Raw genomic sequence first — 26,221 nt, 5'->3', positions numbered from 1 at the left:
ATATATATATCCACGATAGCTCAAAGCAGGACTTGCCCACTCAGCCAATCACTAGGGATGGGACAATGCTGTGGGCAATGATGGGCAGAGCCGACCAGGTCTTGCTCCAAGTTGTAGTCTCAGAAACGGGCAGAAGACAGGAGCTGTGGAGGATTTAAAGTAGACAAATGGGAGCTGCAGCTGGGGACCAGGGGTGGGTAGGTGCACTTTTCTGTTTTTTTTTCTACTGTCAGATCACTATGACACCAGACTACCCATAGTTTCTAGTACAGCATTGCTTTTGCCCTACTTCACTCCCAAGGTTATTGTCCACTATTAGCTCATTTGCTTGCTATGCCAACTTGCCTCAGGGCCTCTAGGTTTCATAAAAGGGCAAACAGTGGTCACAAATATTAGGACAGTTTTAATTGCTTTAGACAGACTCCAGCACCGTCCTATCCTGAAGGGAACTCCAGTGATGCTTCATTAGATGTAGAAAAAGCATTTGATAACTTGAGATGGGGTTGGTTGGGGTTCATGCTGGACAAAATTACAGAAGGCGTTCTCACACTTTTATATACGATAAATGTGAAGGAAAAAGTGATTGGCTCACCACGCAGCTGCAAACTTCGGGTAATGAGCATTGTAGTGCGTGTTATTTTCGTTGAATTGTTCTCACACTTTTGAAACATATTTAGGTTCGGTGCTGTTTTTTTTGTATCTCTCTTGTTTAATGTGCAATGCAGCCTCTGGTATACTTCCTTAAAGGGGTTGTCCAGTTTAAAACTTTTTTCTTCTTTTCTGTTCCCAGTGTTATCCATACCACCCATGTGCTTCCAGTTCCAGTCTGGTCATTTTTCCTGAATTTGACAACCTTTACAGCTGCACAGGAATTTCTGTAGTTCTAAAAATTTCCATGACCGTTGTCACATTACATGTTACTGTCCTCCATTTTGTGCCAATACATCACAGAAGGTGTCATAGCACTGGGCGGTCCTGGCAGTGAGAGAGTCCTATTAGTTTGTTAGCTTAGGGTCACACGTTCCTTTTTATCCACTGACAGTGCTCTTCAGGACCTTCATCACATGGTCCCTCAGAGCCAATAGCATCACAGAAGTGGACCCTGCTGCCTAATAGTGCAGTGTTCTGTGGAGAAGAAATGATTGACTATCTGTGCTCTATGAAAGGAGAGAACAGTGACCACTACTCCCCCCATCATCTCCCCCATCCAGCACAGCTTGTATATACATGCAGGGACATCACTGGAGCTCAGTGGCAGTCACATACATGCAGGGACATCACTGGAGCTCAGTGGCAGTCATATACATGCAGGGACAACACTGGAGCTCATTGGCAGTCATATACGGTAAAGAATTTTATTATGTGAAAAGTCAGATTGTATGCTGCAATAAATAATCCTTTTCATACAATGCAGCATTGGAAGAGTCTTAGACAGTGCTAGTGGATAGATGTTATGCCTTGGTGCAGACTGGTTTACTGGTCATTTTCATACTGGGATGGATCCTTCCTCTTGAGTCTCTGGTGTTCATTGTTTCCCCAGTTGTAGATCAAATATGCGAAAGCAAAGGGTGGTGTAATGGTGAGAAAGTTAGATGAGAACCTTCTCCACACATTGGGGATCCCTTTGGAGAAGGCATTAGCAAAAGCTCTCTGTTCAAATGGTGACAATGTGAAGGTAATAACATGGCGAACCTTGGCGAGGTCTCCAAAGTGCAGCCCCATGGTTTACTAGCTTGTACTCTATAGTTCCTGCGCCTTTAGTATAACCCCTATGACCCCCGCCTGCAGTGAAGACATCAGGTCCAAGCCCAGCTGAAGTCAGTGCACGGCCGGGGAGACACAGAACCAGCGACACGTGAGCGACGCCAGACTAAAGACCTTACAATCCAATACAATAAGCATTGCTGGGCACACGTTACACAGCCGCACCGAACGCCACATATCGGCAGTCATATACATGCAGGGACTGGAGCTCAGTGGCAGTCATATACATGCAGGGACATCACTGGACCTCAGTGGCAGTCATATACATGCAGGGACATCACTGGAGCTCAGTGGCAGTCATATACATGCAGGGACATCACTGGACCTCAGTGGCAGTCATATACATGCAGGGACATCAATGGAGCTCAGTGGCAGTCATATACATGCAGGGACATCACTGGAGCTCATTGGCAGTCATATACATGCAGGGACATCACTGGACCTCAGTGGCAGTAAGCTCTTCCCCAAAGATACTGTATTTATACAATGCAGAAGAGCTGACTGCCTGTGCTGGCAGCTTCTATCATGTTACAGCAGAGGCAGCAGCATCTGGGAATATGGGGAATGATGGCTGGGTGCTGGTGTTTTTGTGATTCTTACTTTAGATAGGTTAGTGGTCACTGGGGGGAGGGAATGTGGGAAGTATTACAAGCAGTAGGCTGGTGGAATGGGGCAGGCTCCGACACACAGGGAATGCTGGTCTATGTAGTTTAGCAGGTCCTGTGCTCAAATGATACAAACCAGGAAGTAAAGAAAAGATGGGTGAAAAGAAAAACTTCCACAGTGGCCCAAAACGTAGCGGATCACAGCAGAAATTGCTAGGGGGACTTGGGTAAGCTAGAACTGCTATTTTTTAATTTTGCATAGAGTTGAACATCCTCTATAAAGCCCCTATTACGCGTGGCGATTCAGAGGAGCAAACAACCTGTCAGGTCAGCGCTGGCTTGCTCCTTGTTCCCCACTCAAGTGTCTCAAACATATTTAAAGGAATTTTAGTTGGAATATTGAGGTGAAAGTGGCTATATTTACTGAACATATCATCTTATTCACATCAAAACAAGATGAAAATTTTTTAAAAGTTGATAAAGGGTTCACTCAGTATTTGGAGTACCATGTGAATGAGTGAACATCTGTCACAAATGCCAACATTACGTAACTAACAATACACATTGGCCAGGCCCCATTTTATATAGCCTCAACTATCCTTTAATTTCTTGGTCTGTGCTTTTTAGTAAAGCTTTTTAGTATGTCCTGCTTTTCTCAGCCTAAATATGCCATACAAATCATTCTCCTACTGTTAAAGCATAATATTATGAATACATTAAATTCAACCTTTTAAAAGTTATCCCCATTTTATTTGCTTGAGTTAAAAAAATGTATGTGATATACCCATATCTTTTTGTCAGCACAGGCAAATGGCCCAGTCATCTTATAATAGAGATACATCAATACATTGTCACATGTTTATTCAAGACGTAGCTGTGACTTACATAAAAGAAATGGGGCCCCAGCAAATGGGCCTTTTCTTATGGTGTCTGATTTTGCCCCCAGGACAGAAAGCTCTGCTGTTTATTTGCCTTTGCTTTCAAACAATAATCGTCCGTACTTGGCCAATTACCAGCCAATAATCGTTTAATGCAGTAGCTCATGGGTAAAGGCAATGATCAACGACATTCACAATATCGGCTGATCGTTGTCTTTCAGCGTATTCTAAAATCAAGATGACGATAGCAACAGTCCGCTGCCTGTCACTCTGTGTAATAGGAGCAGCAGACCGTCGCTCTCTTTTTGGGCCACCGGGATGATCTAAAGATGGTCCAGGCAGCCCCTCCCGCAGCCCCCCAACTCCTCCCCAATCACTGTTTGTGTGTGTAATAGCACAGACATCGAGCAGGGAATGAGGAGAAAGAGAGCGCTCGCTTCCTCCTGTAGATCAGGCCATGCAATAGGGCCTTAGGTCAATAGTAGCTAACATTGTGACAACAACATAACCTTGTTATGCATGTACAGTGCTGTGAAAAAGATTTAGGCAGGTGTGAAAATGCTATAAAGACACCTCCCATCAGGAAGGCATCTGATCAAATCCAACTTTTCATTCTGCAGCAGGACAACATTTAGCCAATGTCATTGAGAACTGTCTTCAGCCTAAAGAAGAACAAGGAGTCCTGGAAGTGATCCCAAGTCTTGATCCCAACATCATGGAGATTGTCTGGAATTACATGAAGTGACATGAAGAATTTGAGCAGCCTAAATCAACAGAAGATCTATGGTTAGTTCTCCAAGATGGCTGAACAACCTACCTGCTAAGTTTATTTAATAATTTTGTGCAGAACTGATGCTGTTGTGATGGTAAAGGGCGGTCACACCAAATATTCATCTGATTTAGATTTCTTCTGTCCATTCACTTTACTGGAAAGCTATAAATACTTCCATTTTTGTAAAGCAATTTTACTTTGCAGCATGTTTTCTGTACTTGCCTAAACCTTTGCATGTTACTATATATGTATGTGTATTTATTATGTTTGTTTGTTTTTTATTTATTTATTTTTGGGGGTTTTTTTCAGAAAAGTAAATCTCATGTATCCATCTTAAAGGCTACTCTTAGCAAACCGTTACTTTGCTTTGCATGGTGACCACATTTCAAGAGTAGTTTTGCTTTGATGTTGCACCTTTCACCAGTATACAGGAAATTGCTTATAGAGCTATATGAAATTACTGACCTCTCTACCGAAGCTTTGGAAATCTCCTATGATCCTTTTTTTCTAATGGGCTCAAGGCAGCAACAAAATATCAGTAAGGCCTTTATACCATAAAAAAGAAATAGTAAAAAGCTACGGCTTCATAGAAGTGTTTAACTTTAATCCGAGAGTCCACCCTTGCTGTTTTGTAATTTTAAATAGGTAAACTATTATGTTATTTTTAATATATCTATAAAGAGGGCAGTGCTCTTATTAACTTAGACCACTTTCTTGCCTGTGATTGCCGCAATAACTGAATACAGCAACTAATGTGTTAAACGGATATTATCCTAGAAGTGTGGTTGTATGTCAAGCTGTCTCAACCTGTTTTTCATTTTGATATACAGGTAATTTTTATATATATATATATATATATATATATATATATTGATATGTAAATGTCTTAATAATAAATGGTATTAAAGTAAAGCGGCCAATACACAAACAGGATATGTTTGATTGCCAAGCCATTTCTTGGTATTTTCATATAATTCTGCTGTTCTCCATAACAACAAGGGTGGTTACGATATATGTGTAGGGAAAATTCAGTTCTTGGCTGACACCGAGATACAAAATACTCCAGACTAAAATAGAAAATACATTCTTCAAGATTTAACCACTGGAACCTTGGAATTTCTACAATTCCATCTTGATCAGTTCAAATAGCTGTAATGGAGACAACCAGAATACCCGTCAGAAGAATGATTAGCCAAGGGGAACACATTTGCTGAGGAATAAAATTATCTTATACCTATGTGAAAAAGTAAGTGCCCCCTTTAACTGGTTATACCTCTTTTGGCATCAATTATTGCAATCGAACACTTCCTGTAAGTTGACAGTCTTACACATTTCTAAACGTTACCCCCCCCCATTTCAATCTTTCTGGGTATGTCAAATTACACTGGGATATAGCGATATGGAAGTCATAAAACTTTGAGCTTCTGAGGGGAACTGTCCACAGGATAAGGGACAAGTAAGAGATTAAGGGGGTCGGACCTTCATACTCCCCGACGATCTCCACATTGGCCTGCGGTTCCTTTGTTTTGAAAAGAGCCGTGGGCAACTCTCCATGGAGCCGCCATAAAGAACCAAGTGCTGTAATTGGCTCTTTCCGGCAGCTCCATTGGAATAACTAGAGCTGCGGGACATGTGCTGATCCGCGGCTGTATTGACAACAAAAGAGATGTGGGCCAATGTGGAGGTCACTGGGGAGTTCTACGGTCTGACTCCCCCGCAATCTTTTACTTGTCCCCTATCCACTTTTGTCCTAGTATTATCTTGGAATACCCTTTTAAGTTAGGCTACTTACAGACATGCATAATACAGGTGCAGGGGAGATTCATCAAGCTTTCTTAGGGTATGTTCACACTGAGTAAATCAGGTGGAATTCCGCAGCAGAACTCTCCACTGCGAAATCCCACCTGCCTCAGTTTGCCATAGCCTGTCTATGGGAGAGTGTGCGCTCCTCCACTACCACCGCTCTCCGCTCAAAGAAGTGACATGTCATGACATAACATGACATAAAGTAATATTCTATTTGTTCCCTTCCTATAGCAACTAATCAGAGCACAGCTTTAATTTCTCATTTTGCTGTGATAAAATGAAAGCTGAGCTCTATTTGGTTGAATATCCCTCTAATGACTGCATTATGGCTACAGGTCTCAGCCAACTACTGGTTTATGGACCTGCATTACCAGCATTTTAATATAGCTAGCTCAGGCCATTAGAACAACTCTACACTCTTTGGATCCCCACCAGTCATTAGGAATGATTTGGATGGAGTGGTGGTCCCTGTGCACCCCGATCTCCATTTAATGTCTATAGGGCTGCCCAAAAACAACATAGTACAGCAAATTTCTGTTAGAGACATAAATGGAGACGCAGTCCGTGAGTCGGACCAACACTTAATTCAAACTTCTCCTTACTACAATAAAGCACTGGGAGAGAACCTGAAGAATTTTGTTATAATGAGCATAATTTATTAATCTGTCTATAACCAAAGCTGTCTGGTTTTGGTCATAGAAACCAATCACCGCTAAGTTTTCAATTTTACCAGAGCTCATTAAGGTATAAAAGCTTGTCCGTGATTGGATGTTATCCCCTGTGCTATGGATAATTATATTGTGGGATAAGCCCCTTTAAGGTTTTGTACTGTATTAGTCACAGCCTTGAGGTGTTGATGAAAATCCTTAAAAACTACTTTAATCACAGAAACCTATCTGTGTATCCAAAGTGAGTTCTTTAAAGAAGAGTGGGATAAGTTTATAATACGAAATGTAAATGGCTGATTGAATCAAATTAAACAAAGAGTTTCATTGGAATTATGGCTGTTTTGAGGGTGCTACCAGTTATGTTTTCAGGAGACTAACTTTTTAATAAATTCATTCCATTACTGGAAATTTGCAGAGACTTTTCTTTTCTTTTTTTTTTTGGAACTCTATTTTTTTTTTCAAGATATAAAGACACCGGTACATGAGACACCAACAATATGGTAAAAGAGAGTAACAAAAATAGTTTAATAAGTAACAATAGAAGAAACTTTTTTTTTATTCCAGGCAGTATAACTATTTAAATACATAGATCGGTACCTATATCTTTTCCTGATTCAGGTAGATTAGTCCTCCCATTTTAACAGTAACACTTTATGATTACCCTGATACTGGGCTATCAATCCTTCCATTAGATAGTTATCGTGTACTGTGGCTAGGATTCTAGGAAGCAAAAGAAAAGAAGTAGACTTGCAATGTCTAGCAATAGCTGTGCATATAGCAGTTAAATATGGGAGGTAATTGAGGTGAGGTGAGGAAGCAGTAAGTCATCCATACATAATGACAGCAGCGCCACTTCAGGCCCCCAAGGGATAGAATAATGTACAATCTCATTTATTTTCATTTCCACCTGCTTCCATAAGAGGCATTTAGCTTTTCAGGACCACCAAATATGGAGCAGTGATTCAATATTTTTGCCGCACCTGCAGCAATGGGAGGGAAAAAAATTTGGATAACCTATATGTAGTAAAGTACCATTGGTACAGCAATTTTCAGGACAACTGGTCGGATGTATAGGCAGTGCCAAGGTCTTGCTCTCATTTAACATATGCAAAAGTACTGTAGAGACACCATCAATCAAATAATGACAGCAAGGTATCCATCTATAGACAGCTGTTTTGGGGTATTCGCCCCTCATCAGTGTGGAGTAGGAATCTGGCTACTGGGAGCAAAGTCTAGTGCATTCAAGAGAATGATGGCGGACCTCAGGGAGATCAACCAAAACATAGCAGAGGCACCATCACATTTCTCAACATCAGTGAATTTAGGAACATTGCCCCCTGGGAAATCAAATATGCAAAAGTAATGAAGAGACACTATCATGTATTTCTCAACATCAGTGAGCTAGCAAGACCTTCCTCCGGGAGGGAGCAAAGTCTAGTAAAAGCGTATTTGATTTTCCAGGGGGCAATGTTCCTAAATTCACTGACGTTGAGAAATACATGATGGTGTCCATTATTCTCTTGAATGCTAAGCTTTGCTTACACTAGCCAGAATCCTACTCCACACTGATGAGGGGTCAAATACCCCGAAACAGTAGTCTGTGGATGGATACCTTGCTGGAGTGTTCCACAAGTCCCATCATTATTTGATTGTGGCTTGTTGGAAGGTGGTTTCCTTGACTGGACACCCCCCTTGGTTCCCAGAGGAAGGTCTGGCTAGTTCACTGATGTTGAGAAACACGTGATGGTGTCTCCACAATTATTTTGCATATTTCATTTCCCAGGGACATTTACCACAGGACACTATATTAGAATAGGCTATGGAGATACCCTTATTATCTTATGTTGGTCATAGAAATATCCTTCATAGGGGGTTATTGGGAAGTCCCACTCCAACATGGCCAGAAGATGCCGATCTTGCATATATATTTTTTTTTACAAAGCCTTTTCATCACTGTAGATTAGACCAGGTAAATAGGCTAGTACCTCCACATGTAGTAGTTTCAATCCTTGCAACATTTCACACACACCATGCTTAAAGGAAATCTGTCACTAGGTTTATGCTGCCTTAAATGAGGGGCATCATAAACTAGTGACAGGAGTGCTGAACAGAATGGTATATTACTTTTGTCATTCTGTTCAGCTATTCTGCTGATATGGAGGAGAATGGGCTTCACGCTGCACCACTCCCCCAGCTGCTTATTGACAACTATACTCTATAGGTGGCCAGTGGGCATAGGAAGTTGCTCATGAATATTGAGGACTCCTGAGCACATGCACATAGTACTTGTTATTCAGGGGAATGTCTCTAAATTAGCTGCACAGAACAATGAAATACATCATTCTATTTAGCTTTAATGTCACCAGGGGCGTAGCTAGGATTCATGGGGCCCCATAGCAAAAAACTGTATGGGGCCCCATAAATCCTGTACGCCCCCCCCACCACCACCAAACACAGACATTGACGCACATATACACATACAGAGGCACCATTAACATATATACAGATACGCCATTGACATACACACATATATACGCTGTGATGTGATTACACTAGTGCAGATGTATACACCATGAGTAGACTGTACACAGGGAAATCATCTGATTGTAATAAGAAATACTCAACCAGAAATAAAAGAAAATGCTGCAGATATTAATGGTGGGTTCTTTTATTAGAGCCCAGCATTAATAGAAGCTGCTGCAGAACATCTTTGGGAGCAAACACACACATATACACCAGTGCTACAGACATTGCTGACATACACACACACACACACACACACACACACATATACACCAGTGCTGCAGACATTGCTGACATACACACACATATATAGCCACAGATACATACACATACTGACATATAAATATATACACAGATACATATATACACACACTGACATATACAGCGGGGTACCTACCATGAAGGCAGGGCAGGCTTCCTCGCCCCCCTTCCTGCAGGGGCCCCATAGCAGTCGCCTTCCCTGCCTTCATTGTAGCTACGCCACTGAATGTCACTTAGATAGGGCAGCATAAACCTACTGATAGAGTCTCTATAGGTAGGAAGGCCGCCAACAGGCCATGCGGTCCAAAGGGAAGTTTATTCTTTGCATAATGAAAAGTTATATAACTTTGCAATACTCCTTCAGTATTGATCCCTTTTGGTTGTTTTTCAATAAAAACCTTCACTGTTTCCTTTCACTGGATTTAAACCTGTCTTGGCCATGTGATGGACACACTGGTTTAGGACCGCTTTTTGTTACTGTACAGATATTTACTATACGTGACCTAATAATGGGTGACAGCAAGCAGGGATCTTGAAACTGTATGGAACCAATACAGAAAACATATTAGAAAACTATGTAATATTTCATGATATACAAATGGGATGTATTCGCCAAAACCAATGGACCCCTTTATTACTACAGAATGTTAAATGTAACTAAATCCTCCCTATAATGTCGCTATCATTATACCCATTGTTGTGCAGGTACCTGAACGCATGGATTCTCACTCTCAGGATAAGAACCAGGATAAATGTCATTATCCGAATAACAAAACAACATCACAACGCTCATCCACTCCTACATTCTGCATATTTTCATCTCCTGCTATTCTGGAAATCTAGTTGAACCCGTGGTTTTCATTTTTTTAACCATCTGGTTTGCTTTTCTATTTAAAGAAAAACATATTCATTTTAAGAAGCCTCCTGGTTCTTGTTTTGCTCAAAAGCATAAAGAAAAGAAGACATTCAATGAAGTATTTGCTGGAAATGAAAGCTAACAGAATCCTCCTATGGGCCCCAGCGCTGGATCTCTTTTCAGCAGAATGGACAGAACTCAAATTGCACAATAACATTGTAGCGTTACACTGTGCCGAAGGGTTAGTAGTTTGGAATATGTAGTTTAGCTGATGGATTTGTTTATTGTATTTACATTATTGTCAATTTATATTCATAGTAGAATAGGACTTGTGTGGTCTTTCTACGATAAGTTGATAAACATTCTATTAAAAGGTGTTGTTCACATGGGAAAAATATGCTCTGATTTTGATGCAGAATCTTCACCAATTTCTGCGCCAAAATCAGGGACATTTGCATGAAAAAAATCATCTCCCATAGATTTTAATGAGAAATTTCACTCCATGCTGAGACATCTGTGCGGTTTTAAAAACAGCATTGTGGACAGTAAAAAGTAACATAACTTTTCTAAATGTTTCTACATGGATGTTGCCACTGAAACCAATGGAACTTTGAGAATCCACATAAAAATCCATACCAAAAGGCCAATTCTGCACAGATTTTAGGGTACATTTTCATTACGGATTTCATGCATGTGAACAAGTTCTTATAGAATATACTACAGGTTGTCTTGTGTCTAAAGCTTGGTTCACACAGCATTTTTTGCAATCCATCAAATCTTCTTTTAAATGGTTACTTTAACGTACACAAAACGTGGCCAACCATGTTCTTATGTACGCTTTAAAAAAAAGAAAGAAAAAAACAAACATCTGTTTCGATTATATATATGTATATATATATATATATATATATATATATATATATATACAGTGGTGCTTTGGATTACGAGCATAATTCGTTCCAGGACCGCGCTTGTAAACCAAATCCACTCTTAAACCAAAGCAAAGTTTCCCATAAGAAATCATAGAAATGCAGACAATTGGTTCCTCACACCAAATATAATGATTTATTATTCTGAATAACATGTAAAACTGATAAAACAAACATTCAGAAACAGCTGAATATGTGATATTATAAGTTACTGTACAGTATAGCAATCAGCATGTGGTGTATAATGTAAAGTAAGTGCATAACCCTGATAACACAGCAGCAGCGTGTATAGCTGATTGTAAGTGCAGGCACATTATAGCAGTGTGTATAGCTGAGTGTAAGTGCAGGAGCATTATAGCAGGAATGAAGAAGATAGGAAACACAAAGGTGGACAGAGACTGCAGGGAGCATAAAGGAATGAGCAGGACATATGTGGGCACATACATGCAGCGCTCTCTGTCCGGGGACAGAGGGGTTACAGCTATTGAGAGATTATCTCCACAGTCCTGTCCCCTGATGGAAGCCCCAGCCTGAAGTGGATCTGCTATGATTTGGAAGGTGAGGGAGACTTCCTGGGTCAGAGTACAGGGCTGAAGACCCCACCATGCAGATCATGCCCCTCCTCCACTCGCGCTCCCACCCAGTATAGGGAGCTCTTAAACCAAAGCAATGCTCTTAAACCAAGTCATAATTTTTAAAAACTGTGAGCTCTTAAACCAAAACGCTCTTAAACCAAGTTACTCTTAAACCAAGGTACCACTGTAATGGAATAGTCAATGGAAAAACAAACCCACAATTGCATCTGTTTTTTAATAAATGCGTGTATGTTAAACGGACTGTAAAAATGCTGTGTGAACCAAGCTTTACACTTATGATATAGGTCATGTATAACTTTAAAACATCTACTCTTACAAAGTATAGCAAAACACTGTGGTCACTTCTTACTATATCAAGGATCCTCTGCAGCTTTCTCCATCTCTATCCCTGAGTGTTCTCCTCAGTGTTCCTGCAACAGAGTAAGCACCTAATTTACATGTAAATGCAAATCATTTACATACATGTGAATGTATGCTAGATTAAGGGCCGTATTTCATGGCCCGATGATTTGGTGTAAGTGTGCACAGATCTACTAGATACTGCCTGATAATCATGCACCAAGGGCTGCGTGGACATTGTTAACGATGACCGTGCAGCCCTTGTAAAATAATAAACTCTACATACCTCTCCACGCTCCTTGATGTCCTGCTAGCTTCGGCCCACTCCCCACAGTGACTGTAGTAAATGGCCGCTCAGCCAATCACCGAAACAGCAGCCTGTAACTTTAGACACTGCCGGGAGCACCAAAGCTAGCAGGACATCAAGGGGCGTGGAGAGGTAAGTAAACTTCCAATCCATACAGAGCAAAAATATGTTTTGGTTTCAAGATTCATCTGCTAACAAAAGTAATTTACCCTGTGAAATATCCACTTTGTAGCAGTTCTGAGAACAGCGTACAGGTATGATATATATTTCTACCCAAGAAAACGATTAGAGGAATAAAAATCACTGTCAGGAGGTAGTGAAGGAATTAATTACTATGAAAGAAAAAGAATATGAAACACACTTACACCTGCTGCAGTGCCCAGAGACTCATGTGCCAGCCCCATATGCAACAACTTCACAAGCTCAATCCTGTGCTAACTCTGTAGCCAGCAGATGCATACATTGAATGCACTATTTTTCATGGTAATTTTATTTATTTTTTTCATTTTCAATAAGGTTATTGTAGAGTACTTTTATATATATATATATATATATATATATATATATATATATATATATTTTTTTTTTTATCTCCAAGATTAATAATAGAGCATAACCATTTTGGGATGAGATATAGAGCCAGACAAATTGCTCAACCCGTTAGGCTGGGTTCACACTACGTTTTTTTTCATCCGGTTTTACAAAAAACTAATGGAAAAATTGATGCATTTGTGTGCATCTGTTTTGATCCATTTTTTCATTGACTTCTACTATTTAAAAAAAGCCAGATCAAAATGGTCCTGTGTGGACCTTAGAGCAAATGTACCACTAGGTACATCACTTTGGGTTTTTTACATGAACAGACCGGTGATCACGATCGTCACACTGGGGGCCAGCGTGCCCATCTCCAGTGCTTTGTGCTAGGCCTGTGTTTGGGAATAAACTGGTCCTGTGCACAGGATCTGGGCAGCAATTCAAAAAAAGGACCACGCCACCGGCATGCCAGGGAAGGTCTGTTCATGTGAAAAACCCAAAGCGTGGTACATTTGCTTTAAGGAGTATGTTTTTTTTCTTTTTGTTTTTGATCATCACAGTATAATGTTTTTCATTATGCCTTTTACTCTCACTAGGGTACTTTACTGTGCAATATTCTAATTACTAATATAGAGCTCTGGTAACCTGTCAATAAAAAACTACCAGGCCATCTATTAGGCCATACCAAATTCATATAGCCATGGCAAGCTTTGTTAAGTCTCATCTGCCATGGCACCAACCATAGGCTTGTGACCACTTTTGCAGGGCTCAATAAAGTCAGAGAGACTCGTCGCTTCTCTTAATCACCTAGATGTAACCCATCTCCTTAACACAGATTTAACAAAAAAAATTGTTTTACTAACATGACCCAATGAGCCACCTAGATTTTATAGTCATTCTTGTGGTATATACATAGACATATAAAGGGTTAAATGGTCCCTTTTTTTTAAACAACTTGCCTCTATTTTTGATAGTCCGTGTGATTTCTAACATATCTGCAATTTGTTTAATTAACCAAAAATGATTACCTACCCCAGAATGAAAGCTCAAAATAGTTGACAAGTAGGTGTCTAACGTCTCTGTATATGCTGTCCACTGCCTTTTTTAGGTTTAGCACATCTCTAGTAACAGAGAGACCAGGACAGAACGCAGGAAGTGAAGATCGGCTGTAGATTGTGCTATCTTTAGGTGAGAACCCTGGCTGTGTGAATGAAAGCTGTGTCTGCCTGTCTCCTACATAGGGTTCATGCTGTGCCCAAGATGAGTGGCCTTGATTTTCCTTGCATGGACAGTGCAGACCATCCAGACATGCAGGTTAATAGTCTGTTTGTCCATCTCCTCAGCACAAGGCACATTCTTAGCTCCGACTCTACTTCCTGTATATCTGTCATTAGAGATGTTTTAAACCCAACAACAGGCAGCAGACAGCAGATTGCAGGGGAGAGAGACAGTCACTTAGTGGTCTAGATTTCAGAGCATATTACTAAGATAGGGAGCATTTTTTTGTAAATTAAGATGCTGTATGCTGGGATTGTGATGCAGTGATGTGGCTGCTGCGTGGGTGTAGGATCACTTGGGTACTTGTCACAGTGGCCAGGAGGGGTCTTAGAACCCACCCCTGGACAAATGGGCACTGCGCTTAAGGTTGAGGATGACCCAAGTGTGGACAAGTGTATAGGTGCAGGTGTAATAAATACTAGTGGTTTAACCAGAACAACTTGGTTTACTTGTAGAAACTTGAGTGCAATACAAGTTAGATACACTTTGGAAATGCAGGTGCGGGCAGGAGGTAGTAGTAAGAGTTGTAACAACAAGGTAGAGTAGAGGAGCATCTTGAGGGCCCTTCCCAATGTAGCAATGTATTCTGCCAGGATAGCGTAGTAGAGAATAGAAGTAACAGAAGAAGATACTCATACTCAAGTATAGATTCACTAATCTGACCGCATTTTGCCCTATAGTGTCCGGTTGAGCAGACTTTCAGAGACTTTCCAGAACAGCCGTGTGTTGCAGTAGAATACGTCAGCATAAATGCTCTTTGTCATACTGGGGTCAGTACCTAACTCTAGGTGAATGCCCTGTGTGTTGCAGAAGGTATCCCTAGCATGGACAAGGTTTTCCTCAGAGGACGTCACTCCCTCCTTAGGTTTTTAGCAGTGCATGCTAGCAGCAGTTAACAGCATATAAGGAGTCTCTCTGGCTCTGTGGTGTCTCAGTCCCTCTCCATCTCTACTGACAAAAGCCTGACTAGAGACTGAAGACCAAAGACCCTCCCACCAGGAACTAACTCCTTTTTATAGGGTTACCTTAGCTAGCCTGTGATTGGTGGGCCTGTGTGTGGAGAAGAAAGAAGAGGCAGGATAGGAGGAAAAGTGAGGGAAACAAGCCTGCACCTGTGATAGGACAAAACATAGCAAGTGGCACAAAATAGTTAACCCATGAGACCTTCAGCCATGCATAGTACAGTACATACAATAAATACAACAGTGACACCTATTGGTGAAAACACATAACACATCTCCTTCACATCCCTTTTGTGTGAACCTGAGAGAGTTACTTTACCCAGGTGTATAAAACTTAGTGGCACATCTGTGCTGGGGCACTAAAAAGTTAAAGGAAGCTGTTTGAAATGACAGTGGCCATTTAGGAAATGTGCCCCTCAGAACTTGTGGAGGCTTGTAACCCATGGAGCAAACCTCAATCTCAGGACTATTAAACAGTCACACTCATTGTCTATGATCTTCTCCAAGTATTTACTCCCCTAGCTGTTTGCTCCACCTGCTCCTAGTTTCAAGCACTAATGTTATTCACCTCACTGTTCCTATGCTCTTCTAAATAGGGGACTTTCCAGGTATTGTGTTAAAACATGCCTGGTGTTTGCCATCTTTTTAGCTAACTTTTGGCCCCTTCCCACCCAATGAAATAAATGTACAGGTGAGAGAATTTCAGCACACAATGCCATAACAGCACATACAGCTTCAGGGGCTGTGATCCTAAATAATGGTGATCCCAGCCAAATAATCCGTATAGATGCCAGATGGTTGCTATGGCATTTTGCATTCAAGCATTGAACATGGAGAGGAGGCCAAGCATGTGCACTAGGTTACACATGAAAAACTGACCTCTGTTCTTGTGATTAGTACTGGTTTCATTGGTCATACTCCCATGGATCAGCCAATTATCCCCTATCCAGGATCATTTTAAATCTTGGGATAACCCCTTTAAAGCGTAACTGTCATTTCAGGGTCATTTTTCTGAAAACAATAAATATCTATAGTACAAGCAATTTTAAGAAACTCTGTAATAGGTTTTATGTACTAAAAAAGTTTCCTTCTGTACTGAAAAAGCAATCTCCCAGCCTCCCCCCTCACATCAGATGAAGCAGGATTTCTGTCTCCATTATGTGGCTATGGAGAGGGAAGGGGCTGTTAGGAGTGACTGAGCACGGAGGATTTCTGCACAGCACAACACCCTGCAATCTTCTCTCAGTAAGTTCATAGATAAGCACTGACCTTTCTGACACCTGAATTTAGCGTTTTAGGTGCCCAGAGAGTCTACAAACAGCTGACCTTCATGTCACCTCTTCCTGCTCCCTCATCTCCCTCAGCCCCTCCCCCCTTCATAGGCTTACAATGGAGAGAGCAGAGCCCGTCTTCACTGGCTTCTCTGTAATGAAGACGTGTTTGCCTGATAATGCACAGATAAGAAGTCAGGGGGGAGGCTGGGAGATTGCTTCTTGAGTACAGAAGGAGGCTTTTTTGGCTGATGAAACCTATTACAGAGTTTCTTAAAATCGCTTATACTACTGATTTCTGCAATAAAAAAAAAAATATGACAGTTACACTTTAACCTCTTAAGGACCCATGACGTACCGGCACGTCATGGATCACTGTCACTTAAGGACCCATGACGTGCCGGTACGTCATCCCTTTAAACGGGCGCCGCGGCCGGCCGGGTCCCGATCGGGGGAGATAGCCTGCTATAATACATAGCAGGCCATCTCTCCCTGTCGGCATGGAGGGTTGTTAACCCCCCCCATGCCGACGATCGCCGCTATTGGCTGATAAGCCCATAGCGGCGATCGGAACCTTTCCGGGCCATCGGTGGCCCGATGACCCGGAAAAAAATGGCGGTCGGTGCTGTCCGAGGACGGCACCGACCGCCATTACTGTAAAAAGTAATGGTGGTCACGGTACCACCGTCCCGATCGCCGTGAACGGCCGGCCAGCCGGCCGGCCGTTCACGGCGATCAAAGTCCCCACAAGTAATAAATACCTGCTCCGGACCCCTCAGCTAGGTAGCTGAGGGGTCCGGAGCAGGTATTTGTACATTACTCACCTGTCCCGGGGTCCTGATCGGCGTCTTCCGGGTTCCCGGCGTCCACTTCCTCTTGTTGGGACTTCGGCTTCTTCCGTGAGTCCCGATCGTCTCTTTCCGGCTCCAGCGTCGTCTATTTTCGTATTTTTCCGGCTCCAGCGTCGTCTATTTTCGGATCTTGCGCTCTGCTGCCCCCTAGCGGCTGATAAGTGTAATACACGTATCAGCCACTACAGGGATGTTCAGAATGTAGTAAAAAAAAAAAATTTTTTCCCAATTTTTTTTTTTTCTATTTTCCGCACCCTATCGCCGCTGAGTGTTGATCAGCATCGCACGAAAGTGCGCTGCTAATCAGCAACTCCTCCTTTTTGGCGTAGGGTGTTTTTTTTTTATATCCTACTGCCACGGTCTGCTTATAAGTGCCGAACATAAGTGCGGCATTCATCAGCAACACCATTTTTGGCGTAGGTTTTTTTTGTATACTTACTGTAAAAAACACGTAAAAAAACACTACATTACACCACACTACATTGAATAAAGTTTTACACTACACCACTACATACCCCATATACCAATCCCCATATAAAGATGGCCCCCAGGGTGTTTTCGGTGTCGGACGCATACATTATTATTGCCTCCGACACCGAAACAGCCAGTGAGGATGAATTGGGGGGATCCTTCTTTCCTCCATTCATCCTCATCCTCCTCATCATCCAGTGACATGTCTGGGGGTAGCGTAGCGTACGCTGCCCCCCAGACACGTCTTTTCCGCCAGTACCGTCCCAATAAGAGATGACGGTATGGCGTGAAATTCTACAAACTCTGTGAGAGTACCTCAGGGTACACTTACAGATTTAGGGTACGTGCACACTGCGGAATGGCGAAGGATAACCCTTCGTGCATTCCGCAGCTGGCACCCGCCGGCGGACTGATGCAGGGGCGCGTCTCCGCCTGTGTCATAGACTCTATCCTATGCATGGGCGGATTCCATTATCCGTCATTCCATCAACACGTTGGACGCAGAGCGGAATCCGCCCGTGCATAGAATGGAGTCTACGACACGGACGGAGACGTGCGCCTGCATCAGTCCGCCGGCGGGTGCCAACTGCGGAATGCACAAAGGGTTATCCTTCGCGATTCCGCAGTGTGCACGTACCCTTAGAGTGTATGAAGGAAGGGACACTCGAATCCAGCCGCCAGATGCCCCCCCCCCCATCCTCGGAGTTAGTGGGGAGATCGTCCGGGAACTGATCTTCCCACTGCTGGATAAAGGTCACCACCACCCGTACGGGGATAACTTTTATACCAGCGCCCCCTCTTCCGGTCCCTCGCTGCCCGAGCTACTGTAGCTTGCGGCACGATCCGAACATATCAGAAGTAGTAATAGAGCCCTAATATTTAGCAGCCATGGAGCGGACCCAGCGCTTCTGGATATGAAGGACCCCGTATCGCACCAGGGCAACATTTTCCAGGTGACGTCCCCCACACTGGAGAAAGGGAGACCCCAGAAGAAGTGCAGAGTGTGGGGTAACAGGGGGATCAGGAAGGACACCATTTACCAGTGTGACACCTGTCCTGATCCCCCCGGCCTCTGCATACTGGATCGCTCCAAGGCGCACTACACGTCATTGGGGTTCTACATTATCTAAATTCTGTCCCTTATTCCTATTTCAGGGGTCACGTTGATCCAGGGATTATTCTGATCGCCATTATGGAGTCGGGAAGGAATTTTTCCCCTGTGATGAGGCTACTGTCGTCTGCCTCACGAGGGGTTTTTGCCTTCCTCTGGATCAACATAGGTTGAATTTGATGGACACCTGTCATTTCCAACCTTATAAACTAATAATTGGCCTAATACCCCCAAATAAATTAGAATTGTCCCTTTTCCCCAGCTAAGTAGGTATGGCTGCCATTCCCATTAGAGGAGGCCATGATGCAATTACAAAGCCTCTGTGCGGCCAGGACAGTAGAAACCCCCCACAAGTGACCCCATTCTGGAAACTACACCCCATAAGGAATCTAACAAGTGGGGCAGCGGGTATATGGCCCCCTGGTGACGGCCACATTTGGGACGTGAAAATGAAAAAAATGGTATTTTTTATTTTCACGGCACATGTCCTACACATGTGCCCATCACTAGTGGGGTCCATATGCTCACTGCACCCCTTGTTAGATTCCTTATGGGGTGTAGTTTCCAGAATGGGGTCACTTGTCGGGGGTTTCTACTGTTCTGGCAGCACAGGAGCTTTGTAATTGCGACATGGCCTCCATCCCCCATTCCAGCCTCTAAATGGCGCTCTGTCCTTTTGGTGACTTGCCCTGTGCCCATATGGCAAATTATGTCCACATGTGGGGTATTTTCGTACTCAGGGGAAACTACCCTACACGTTTTGTGTTCATTTTCTTTTTTAACCCCTTGTGGAAATGGAAAAAAATCAAGGCTAGACCAACATTTAGTGTAATTTTTTTAAAATTTTTACTCTAAATCATTGATCTTGTCTTGATTTTTTCATTTTCACAAGGGGTTAAAAGATAAAAAAAAACACAATGTGTAGAGCAATTTCCCCTGAGTACGGAAATACCCCACATGTGGACATAAAGCGCCATGCGGGTGCAGGGTAAGCCTCCAAAGGGAAGGTGCGCCATTTGGTTTTTGAAGGCTGGATTTGGATGGAATGGATTTCGAGGGGCCATGTTGCATTCAAAAGGCCCCTGTGTTGCCAAGACAGTTAAACCCCCCACAAGTGACCCTATTATGGAAACTACACCCCTCAAGGAATGTAACAAGGGGTGTAGTCAGCATATGGACCCCACTGGTGACGGGCACAAATGTGGAACAATGTGGCGTGAAAATGAAATATTAAATTTTTTACACTATAATGTTGGTCTAGCCTTGAATTTATCATTTTCACAAGGGGTTAAAAGAGAAAAAAACACACAAAATGTGTAGAGCAATTTCCCCCGAGTCCGTAAATACCCCACATGTGGACATAAAGCGCCATGTGGGTGCAGGGCAAGCCTCCCAAGGGAAGGAGCGCCATTTGGATTTTAGAGGTTGGATTTGGCTAGAATGGATGATGAAAGCCATGTCGCATTTACAGAGCCCTTGTGCTGCCAAAACACTGTAAACCCCCCACAAGTGACCCCATTCTGGAAACTACACCCCTCAAGGAATCTAACAAGGGGTGCAGTGAGGATATGGACCCCTGGATGACGGGCACATTTGTGCCATGAAAGTGAAAAAATGAAAATTTTCACTTTCACGTCACATTTTTCCACATTTGTGCCCGTCACCAGTGGGGTCCATATGCTCACTGCCCCCCTTGTTAGATTCCTTGAGGGGTGTAGTTTCCAGAATGGGGTCACTTGTGGGGGGTTTCCAGTGTCTTGGCAGCACGAGGGCTCTGTAAATGCGACATGGCCCTTGAAATCCATTCCAGTGAAATCCAGCTTCCAAAAGCCAATTGGCGCTCCTTCCCTTTGGAGGCTCGTCCTGCGCCCACTTGGCACTTTATGTCCACATGTGGGGTATTTCCGTACTCGGGAGAAACTGTGCTACATGTTTTGTGTTATTTTTTTCCTTTTATCCCTTTGTGAAAATGAAAAATTGAAGGCTAGAACAACATTTTAGTGTAAAAAATACTTTAGTCTTTTTTCAAGCCATATTGTTTGGAAAATCTGTGAAGCACCTGTGGGGTCCAGATGCTCACCGCACCCCTTGTTACATTCCTTGAGGGGTGTAGTTTTCTAAATGGTGTCCCTTTAGGGGTGTTTTTTAGGTTTTGGCACCCCAGAGCCTCTGCCAACCTGAAGTGGTACAGTCAAAAATGACCAAAAATAACGGAGCCATTGAAATTCACTAGGCGCTCCCTTATATCTGAGGCTTGTGGTTGCGTCAAATAGCGCAATAGGGCCACATATGGGGTATTTCTATAAACTGCAGAAATGGGTCAATCAATATTAGGGTGCATTTCTCTGGTAATAGGTTTATAATTATGAAAAATATTGGATTACAATAAAATCTCTGCACAGAAAATTAAAATTTTCAAATTTCTTACACACTTAGCTTTTATTTCTGTGACTCCCCTAAAGGGTTAAAAAACTTTCTGGATGTGCTTTTGCAGAGTTTAGGGGGTGCAGTTTCTGAAATGGGGTGCTTCGTGAGGCTTTCTAACACACAGTCCCCTCAAATACACTTTAAACCTGAACAGTTCCCTAAAAATATCTGATTTTGAAATTTTACTGAAAATTTGGAAATTTGCTGCTAATGTTTTAAGCTTCCTATTGTCTAAAAAAAATGAAATATAGTTTAATAAATGCCGCCAACATAAAGTAGACATGTTGCTAATGCTATTTAATATATAATTTATGTGGTATAACCATTTTCTGTATAAGCAGAAAAGTTTTAAAGTTGGAAAAATGCATTTTTTCACAATTTTTCACGCTATTTTGGGTTTTTTCATAAAGATTCGTTATAAGTATCGACTCCAATTTACAAGAAATGTGAAGTACAATATGTCACGAGAAAACAATCTCAGAATCAGCCGGATAGGTAAAAGCATCCCGAAGTTATTAATGAATAAAGTGACACTGGTCAAATTCATAAAATTTGCTCCGGTCCTTAAGGCCATTTCAGGCTCTGTCCTTAAGGGGTTAAGGTGTCAATTATATTGCAAGATAAAGGCTATGTTCACACTGTGTAAAAAAAAAAAAAAAAAAAAAAGAGAGAAAAGGCAGCCGCTTTTTAAAAAATTTTTCAAATAACATCTGTTATCAGCGATTTTTTAATTAAAGTCAATGAAATGCATTGAAGTCAATGGAATGACAGCGGCCCAATGCACATAGTTAAATAACAGACGTTTTTTAATTTAATTAATATTCATGACAACAACGGACATTAATTTTCATGACAACAGACATTATTTTTAGCTGTTTGCATGCTTTTTTTTTTTTTTTTTACCATTCTTTCACCAGTCTTTACTACTAAATTCAATGGACCTTCAAAAAAGAATCACACTCAAAAGGGCTTGAACTAGAATAATGTAGCAATAGCCGTCATTGTACTGACGGGCACCAAAAACGTGAAATGACGTCATTTGGTACTCAAAAAAAGTCATGGGAACATAGCCAAACACTGTAAAAAATGCTTTTTGTTCATCCCACCTTTCAAAAATATAGAATAAAAAGTGATCGAAAAGTTGTATGTGCTTCACAATAGTATGAGTGAAAGCTATAAAACATAAAAAATAACTATAGAGCCATAATGTATCACAACAGAAAAAGGTTAACTTGTCAACACTTTCAAAGAACTAAAAGTAATACCCCTGAACAACTATAGTTCAAAAAAGTTTTTTTTATGAAAAGGCTTTCATAATATGGTGACATATATAGAGATTGGTGGGGTTCTCATCACAGATTAAAACCTTTTTGTCAAATGACAATAACACTTTAAGGGGTTAAATGTATAATTCACTAGGGAATTTTTTAATTTTGCATTTAGACAGTCAGAGTAGTGTTGCAGGAACAATGAGGGTGAATTGAAGAAGTACCAAGCTGGGACAACCATCAGTATTCCCTTTTTTCTGGTTTACAAAGAATCTCTGTATCTATAAAACAAGTATAGTTCAGGATTGTAGTTGAGCAGTAACTAAAAGCCTCCAGGATGATAAGGCTCAGCCAGATAACTGTGGAGCTGTTTAGAAACCATAAAGCAGTTACTGTACAGTGATTCCTGGAAAGCAAGGGCCCCCTAGTGGTTAACCTATGAAGCTATCCAAACCATGTGTTACACAGCTTTCCTAAGCATTCAGTATTTAGAGTTCATTTAACTCAACATTAAAAATTAATGAACTTTGTCACAAGCATTATTAGCAAATTCAGACTACAGGGCATGATTGCAGAAAATGTGTGGAGCACTGAGTGTATTCAGCATGCATTCATGTCTTCTCATAGATGACCGTAGGAAATAACCACATACTTTCACCATACCTATGAAGCTAATCTGTAGATCTTGGCTTAAAGAAGGAATTTTCAAATACTACAAAACTTTTAAGTTCTAATGAACACTTACCACTGAAGGTACTAGGTGAGGTAAATACTAACTCTTAAGGGTAGCTTCACACGTACCGGATCCGCAGTGGATTTCACACTGCGAGTTTTCATTCTGCTGCCAGTATGTCACCCCGCCCCTTTAAGCCCCCACCACCCGCAGCCCCCGACCCGGAGCATACACACACAGCTGCGGTGCCGAGCAGGTAATGTATGCTCCGGGCCGGGGGCTGCGGGCAGCAGGCGGCAGGGGGTTAAAGGGGCTGAATGAAAATTCCGCTGCAGATATGTAACCCCATAGACCTTCACACTACCAGGATCCGCAGCGGATTTTGATGCAAACTCGCTGCGTGAAATCCACTGTGGATCCGGTACTTGTGAAGCTACCCTTAATATAATTCTTTACATTGACTGCAGCCTACCTCTGTATTAATAGGGACATAATCTAGAGAGTTCTGCTAATATACTGTATATCACATAGGGTAAGAATATAGAGAAAACACATCTGTAATGTGTCATCTGATGGAGCATGCCAAAACATTTTTTTGTTGGATATCTTAGGCCTCTATATGAGATGAACAAAAACACCTCCCTCCAACCAGGGTTTGCTCAAGCGCAAGTCCAAGAGATGCACAAAATAAGTGTTTAAAAATGTATTTTAAAAACATTCATGGCGACACAAAGCGTTTCTAATCCGTGTGTCTTTCTAAATTAGATGGTCCTTAACCCCTTAACGACTGCGGGCCACCTCGGGAAGCTCAGAACGGGGCCGCGCAGCGACCGATCGCCAGGTCCGATCGCCGTGCCCGCTAATTTAGAATTTAGATGCCAGGGGGGCTTCTAGTATATGTGTATTAATAAAAAGTTTGAATCAACCCCCTTTTCCCATGTTATAAATAAAAATTAATAAATAAACATGTTTGTTATCGCCGCATGAGTAATCGCCCGAACTATTAATTTAGTTCATTCCCGATCTCGCACGGTAAACGGCATAAGCGTAAAAAAAATCCAAAGTGGAAAAATTGTAATAAAAAGCGATCAAAAAGGCGTATATGCGCAATCAAGGTACCGATAGAAAGAACACATCATGGCGCAATAAATGACACCTCACATAGCCCCATAGACCAAAGGATAAAAGCGTTGTAAGCCTGGGAATGGAGCGATTTTAAGGAACATATATTTGTTAAAGGGAATCAGTCAGCTCCCAGGCCCTACCTGAGGTGCTGGCAGTGTGCTGTAGCTGGCAGTCCCCCAGTGAGCATGGTGCCTTTTTGGTAATTTTCCGTGCAGCGGATTATGTACAATCTTATGTCTCCTACTGTCACAGAGCAGTTGTTCGTGCCACACTTGTCATGCATCCTCCTCCCTCTTCATGAATAATCAATGCTGCCCGGCCTCCTGCTCGCTCAGCTGTTAGATTGCAGATCAGTCCTCTGTAGGCAGTTTATGTCTCAAAGAATCTTTCCTCTGTAATGTGTTGGAGCTGTGGTCTAGGGGTAACTCACTTGTCTAGAGACCTGACAGCAGGTCATTCTCTGGTTCAAATCCCCTGATGGAAATTAAGTCGGTCTTTTTTTTCCTCATTATTGTATTATTTCTATGTTCACACACACACAGTATTTTTGCTCAGTATTTTGGTCAGTATTTTGCAACCAAAACCAGAAGTGGATTGAAAACACAGAAAAGCTATGTTCACACACTGTTGAAATTGAGTCGATGGCTGTCATTCAATGGCAAATAATTACTGTTTTTATTAAAACAACGTCCGATATTTGCCATTAAATGACGCCAATCTGCTCAATTTCAACAGTGTGAGAACATAGCCTTTCTGTGTTCTCAATCCACTCCTGGTTTTGGTTGCAAAATACTGAGCAAAAATACTGTGTGAACATAGCCTTAAAAATGATACAATAATGAGAAAAAAAGACATCTTTTTAATTTTCATCAGTGGATTTGAACCAGAGAATGAACTGCTGTCAGGTCTCCAGACAAGTGAGTTACCCCTAGACCACAGCTCCTACACATTACAGAGGAAAGATTCTTTCAGAGATAACCTGCCTACAGAGGACTGATCTGCAATCAGCTGACAGCTGAGCGAGCAGGAGGCCAGGCAGCATTGATTATTCATGAAGAGGGAGGAGGATGCATGACAAGTGTGGAACGAACAACTGCTCTGTGACAGTAGGAGACATAAGATTGTACATAATCCGCTGCACGGAAAATTACCAAAAAGGCACCATGCTTACTGGGGGGCTGCCAGCTACAGCACACTGCCAGCACCTCAGGTAGGGCCCGGGAGCTGACGGATTCCCTTTAACAATGGTTTGAATTTTTTACAAGCCATCAGATAAAATAAAAGTTAAACATGTTACATATCGTTGTAATCGTAACAACTTGATGAACATATATAAAAAGACAGTTTAACCCCAGGGTGAATGGCGTAAAAACAGATAGCCCCCAAATATACAAAATGAGGGGGTTTTTTTCAATTTCACCACACATTGAATATTTTCCTGGTTTCGCAGTGTACTTTATGAAAAAATTCAGACCATCATTGCAAAGTACAATTAGTGGCGCAAAAAATAAGGCTCATGTGGGGTTCTAAGTGAAAAAATACAAGTGCTATGGGACAAGGAGGAAAAAAAGGAAGAGCAAAAATTGAAATTGGCCCGGTCCTTAAGGGGTTAAAGGGTAACTATTAGCAAGTGAGACAAATCTAACCTGCTGATAGCCCCCTATAGTGCCTGGGATTATCAATGGAGTGGGCAGGCCAGATGATGCTGTGGGGACGGGGCAGTGCTCCTAACAGCGCTCCCAGATAAAGATTACACCGACTAACAGCACCGGACCTGTGGTGAGGAGGAAGGTAACACACATACCTTCCTCCTTAGCGTCACGGGCGCTATAGGGGCTATTATAGGTCAGTTTTCTCTAACCTGCTTTTAGTTCCCCTTTACAGTGAATCTGTCAGCTGCGATTTACCTTTACGGGTACAAACCCACACACCGTATACACAGCAGA

The 26,221-nt window shown here is 42.1% G+C and overlaps 1 protein-coding gene and 1 long non-coding RNA gene across 2 annotated transcripts in view; one reads left to right on the top strand and one right to left on the bottom strand.

Moving 5' to 3' along the window:
* LOC138793602 (uncharacterized) overlaps positions 1–10,648 on the top strand; it is a 79,659-nt gene extending 69,011 nt beyond the window's left edge. The window contains exons 2-3 of the long non-coding RNA XR_011363307.1: positions 3,868–4,033; positions 9,983–10,648. This is a non-coding gene — a long non-coding RNA (uncharacterized lncRNA). The remainder of the gene's footprint in view (positions 1–3,867; positions 4,034–9,982) is intronic.
* On the bottom strand, positions 1,349–1,764 carry LOC138793601 (cytochrome b-c1 complex subunit 8-like). Its single transcript, XM_069972245.1, has one exon. It carries the CDS (start codon positions 1,720–1,722, stop codon positions 1,474–1,476), a length of 249 nt encoding a protein of 82 aa, XP_069828346.1. The 5' UTR covers positions 1,723–1,764; the 3' UTR covers positions 1,349–1,473.
* Positions 10,649–26,221: the final 15,573 nt, after the last annotated feature.

Source organism: Dendropsophus ebraccatus, chromosome 5 (assembly GCF_027789765.1).
Source record: "Dendropsophus ebraccatus isolate aDenEbr1 chromosome 5, aDenEbr1.pat, whole genome shotgun sequence".
In the NCBI taxonomy this organism is placed as follows: domain Eukaryota; kingdom Metazoa; phylum Chordata; class Amphibia; order Anura; family Hylidae; genus Dendropsophus; species Dendropsophus ebraccatus.
Note: the sequence above shows the minus strand (reverse complement) of the source record. Positions and strands in the feature narration are given on the sequence as shown.

Excerpts from the sequence above, each read along its gene's own strand:
- LOC138793601 (XM_069972245.1), bottom strand. The coding sequence starts at position 1,722 with ATGGGGCTGCACTTTGGAGACCTCGCCAAGGTTCGCCATGTTATTACC.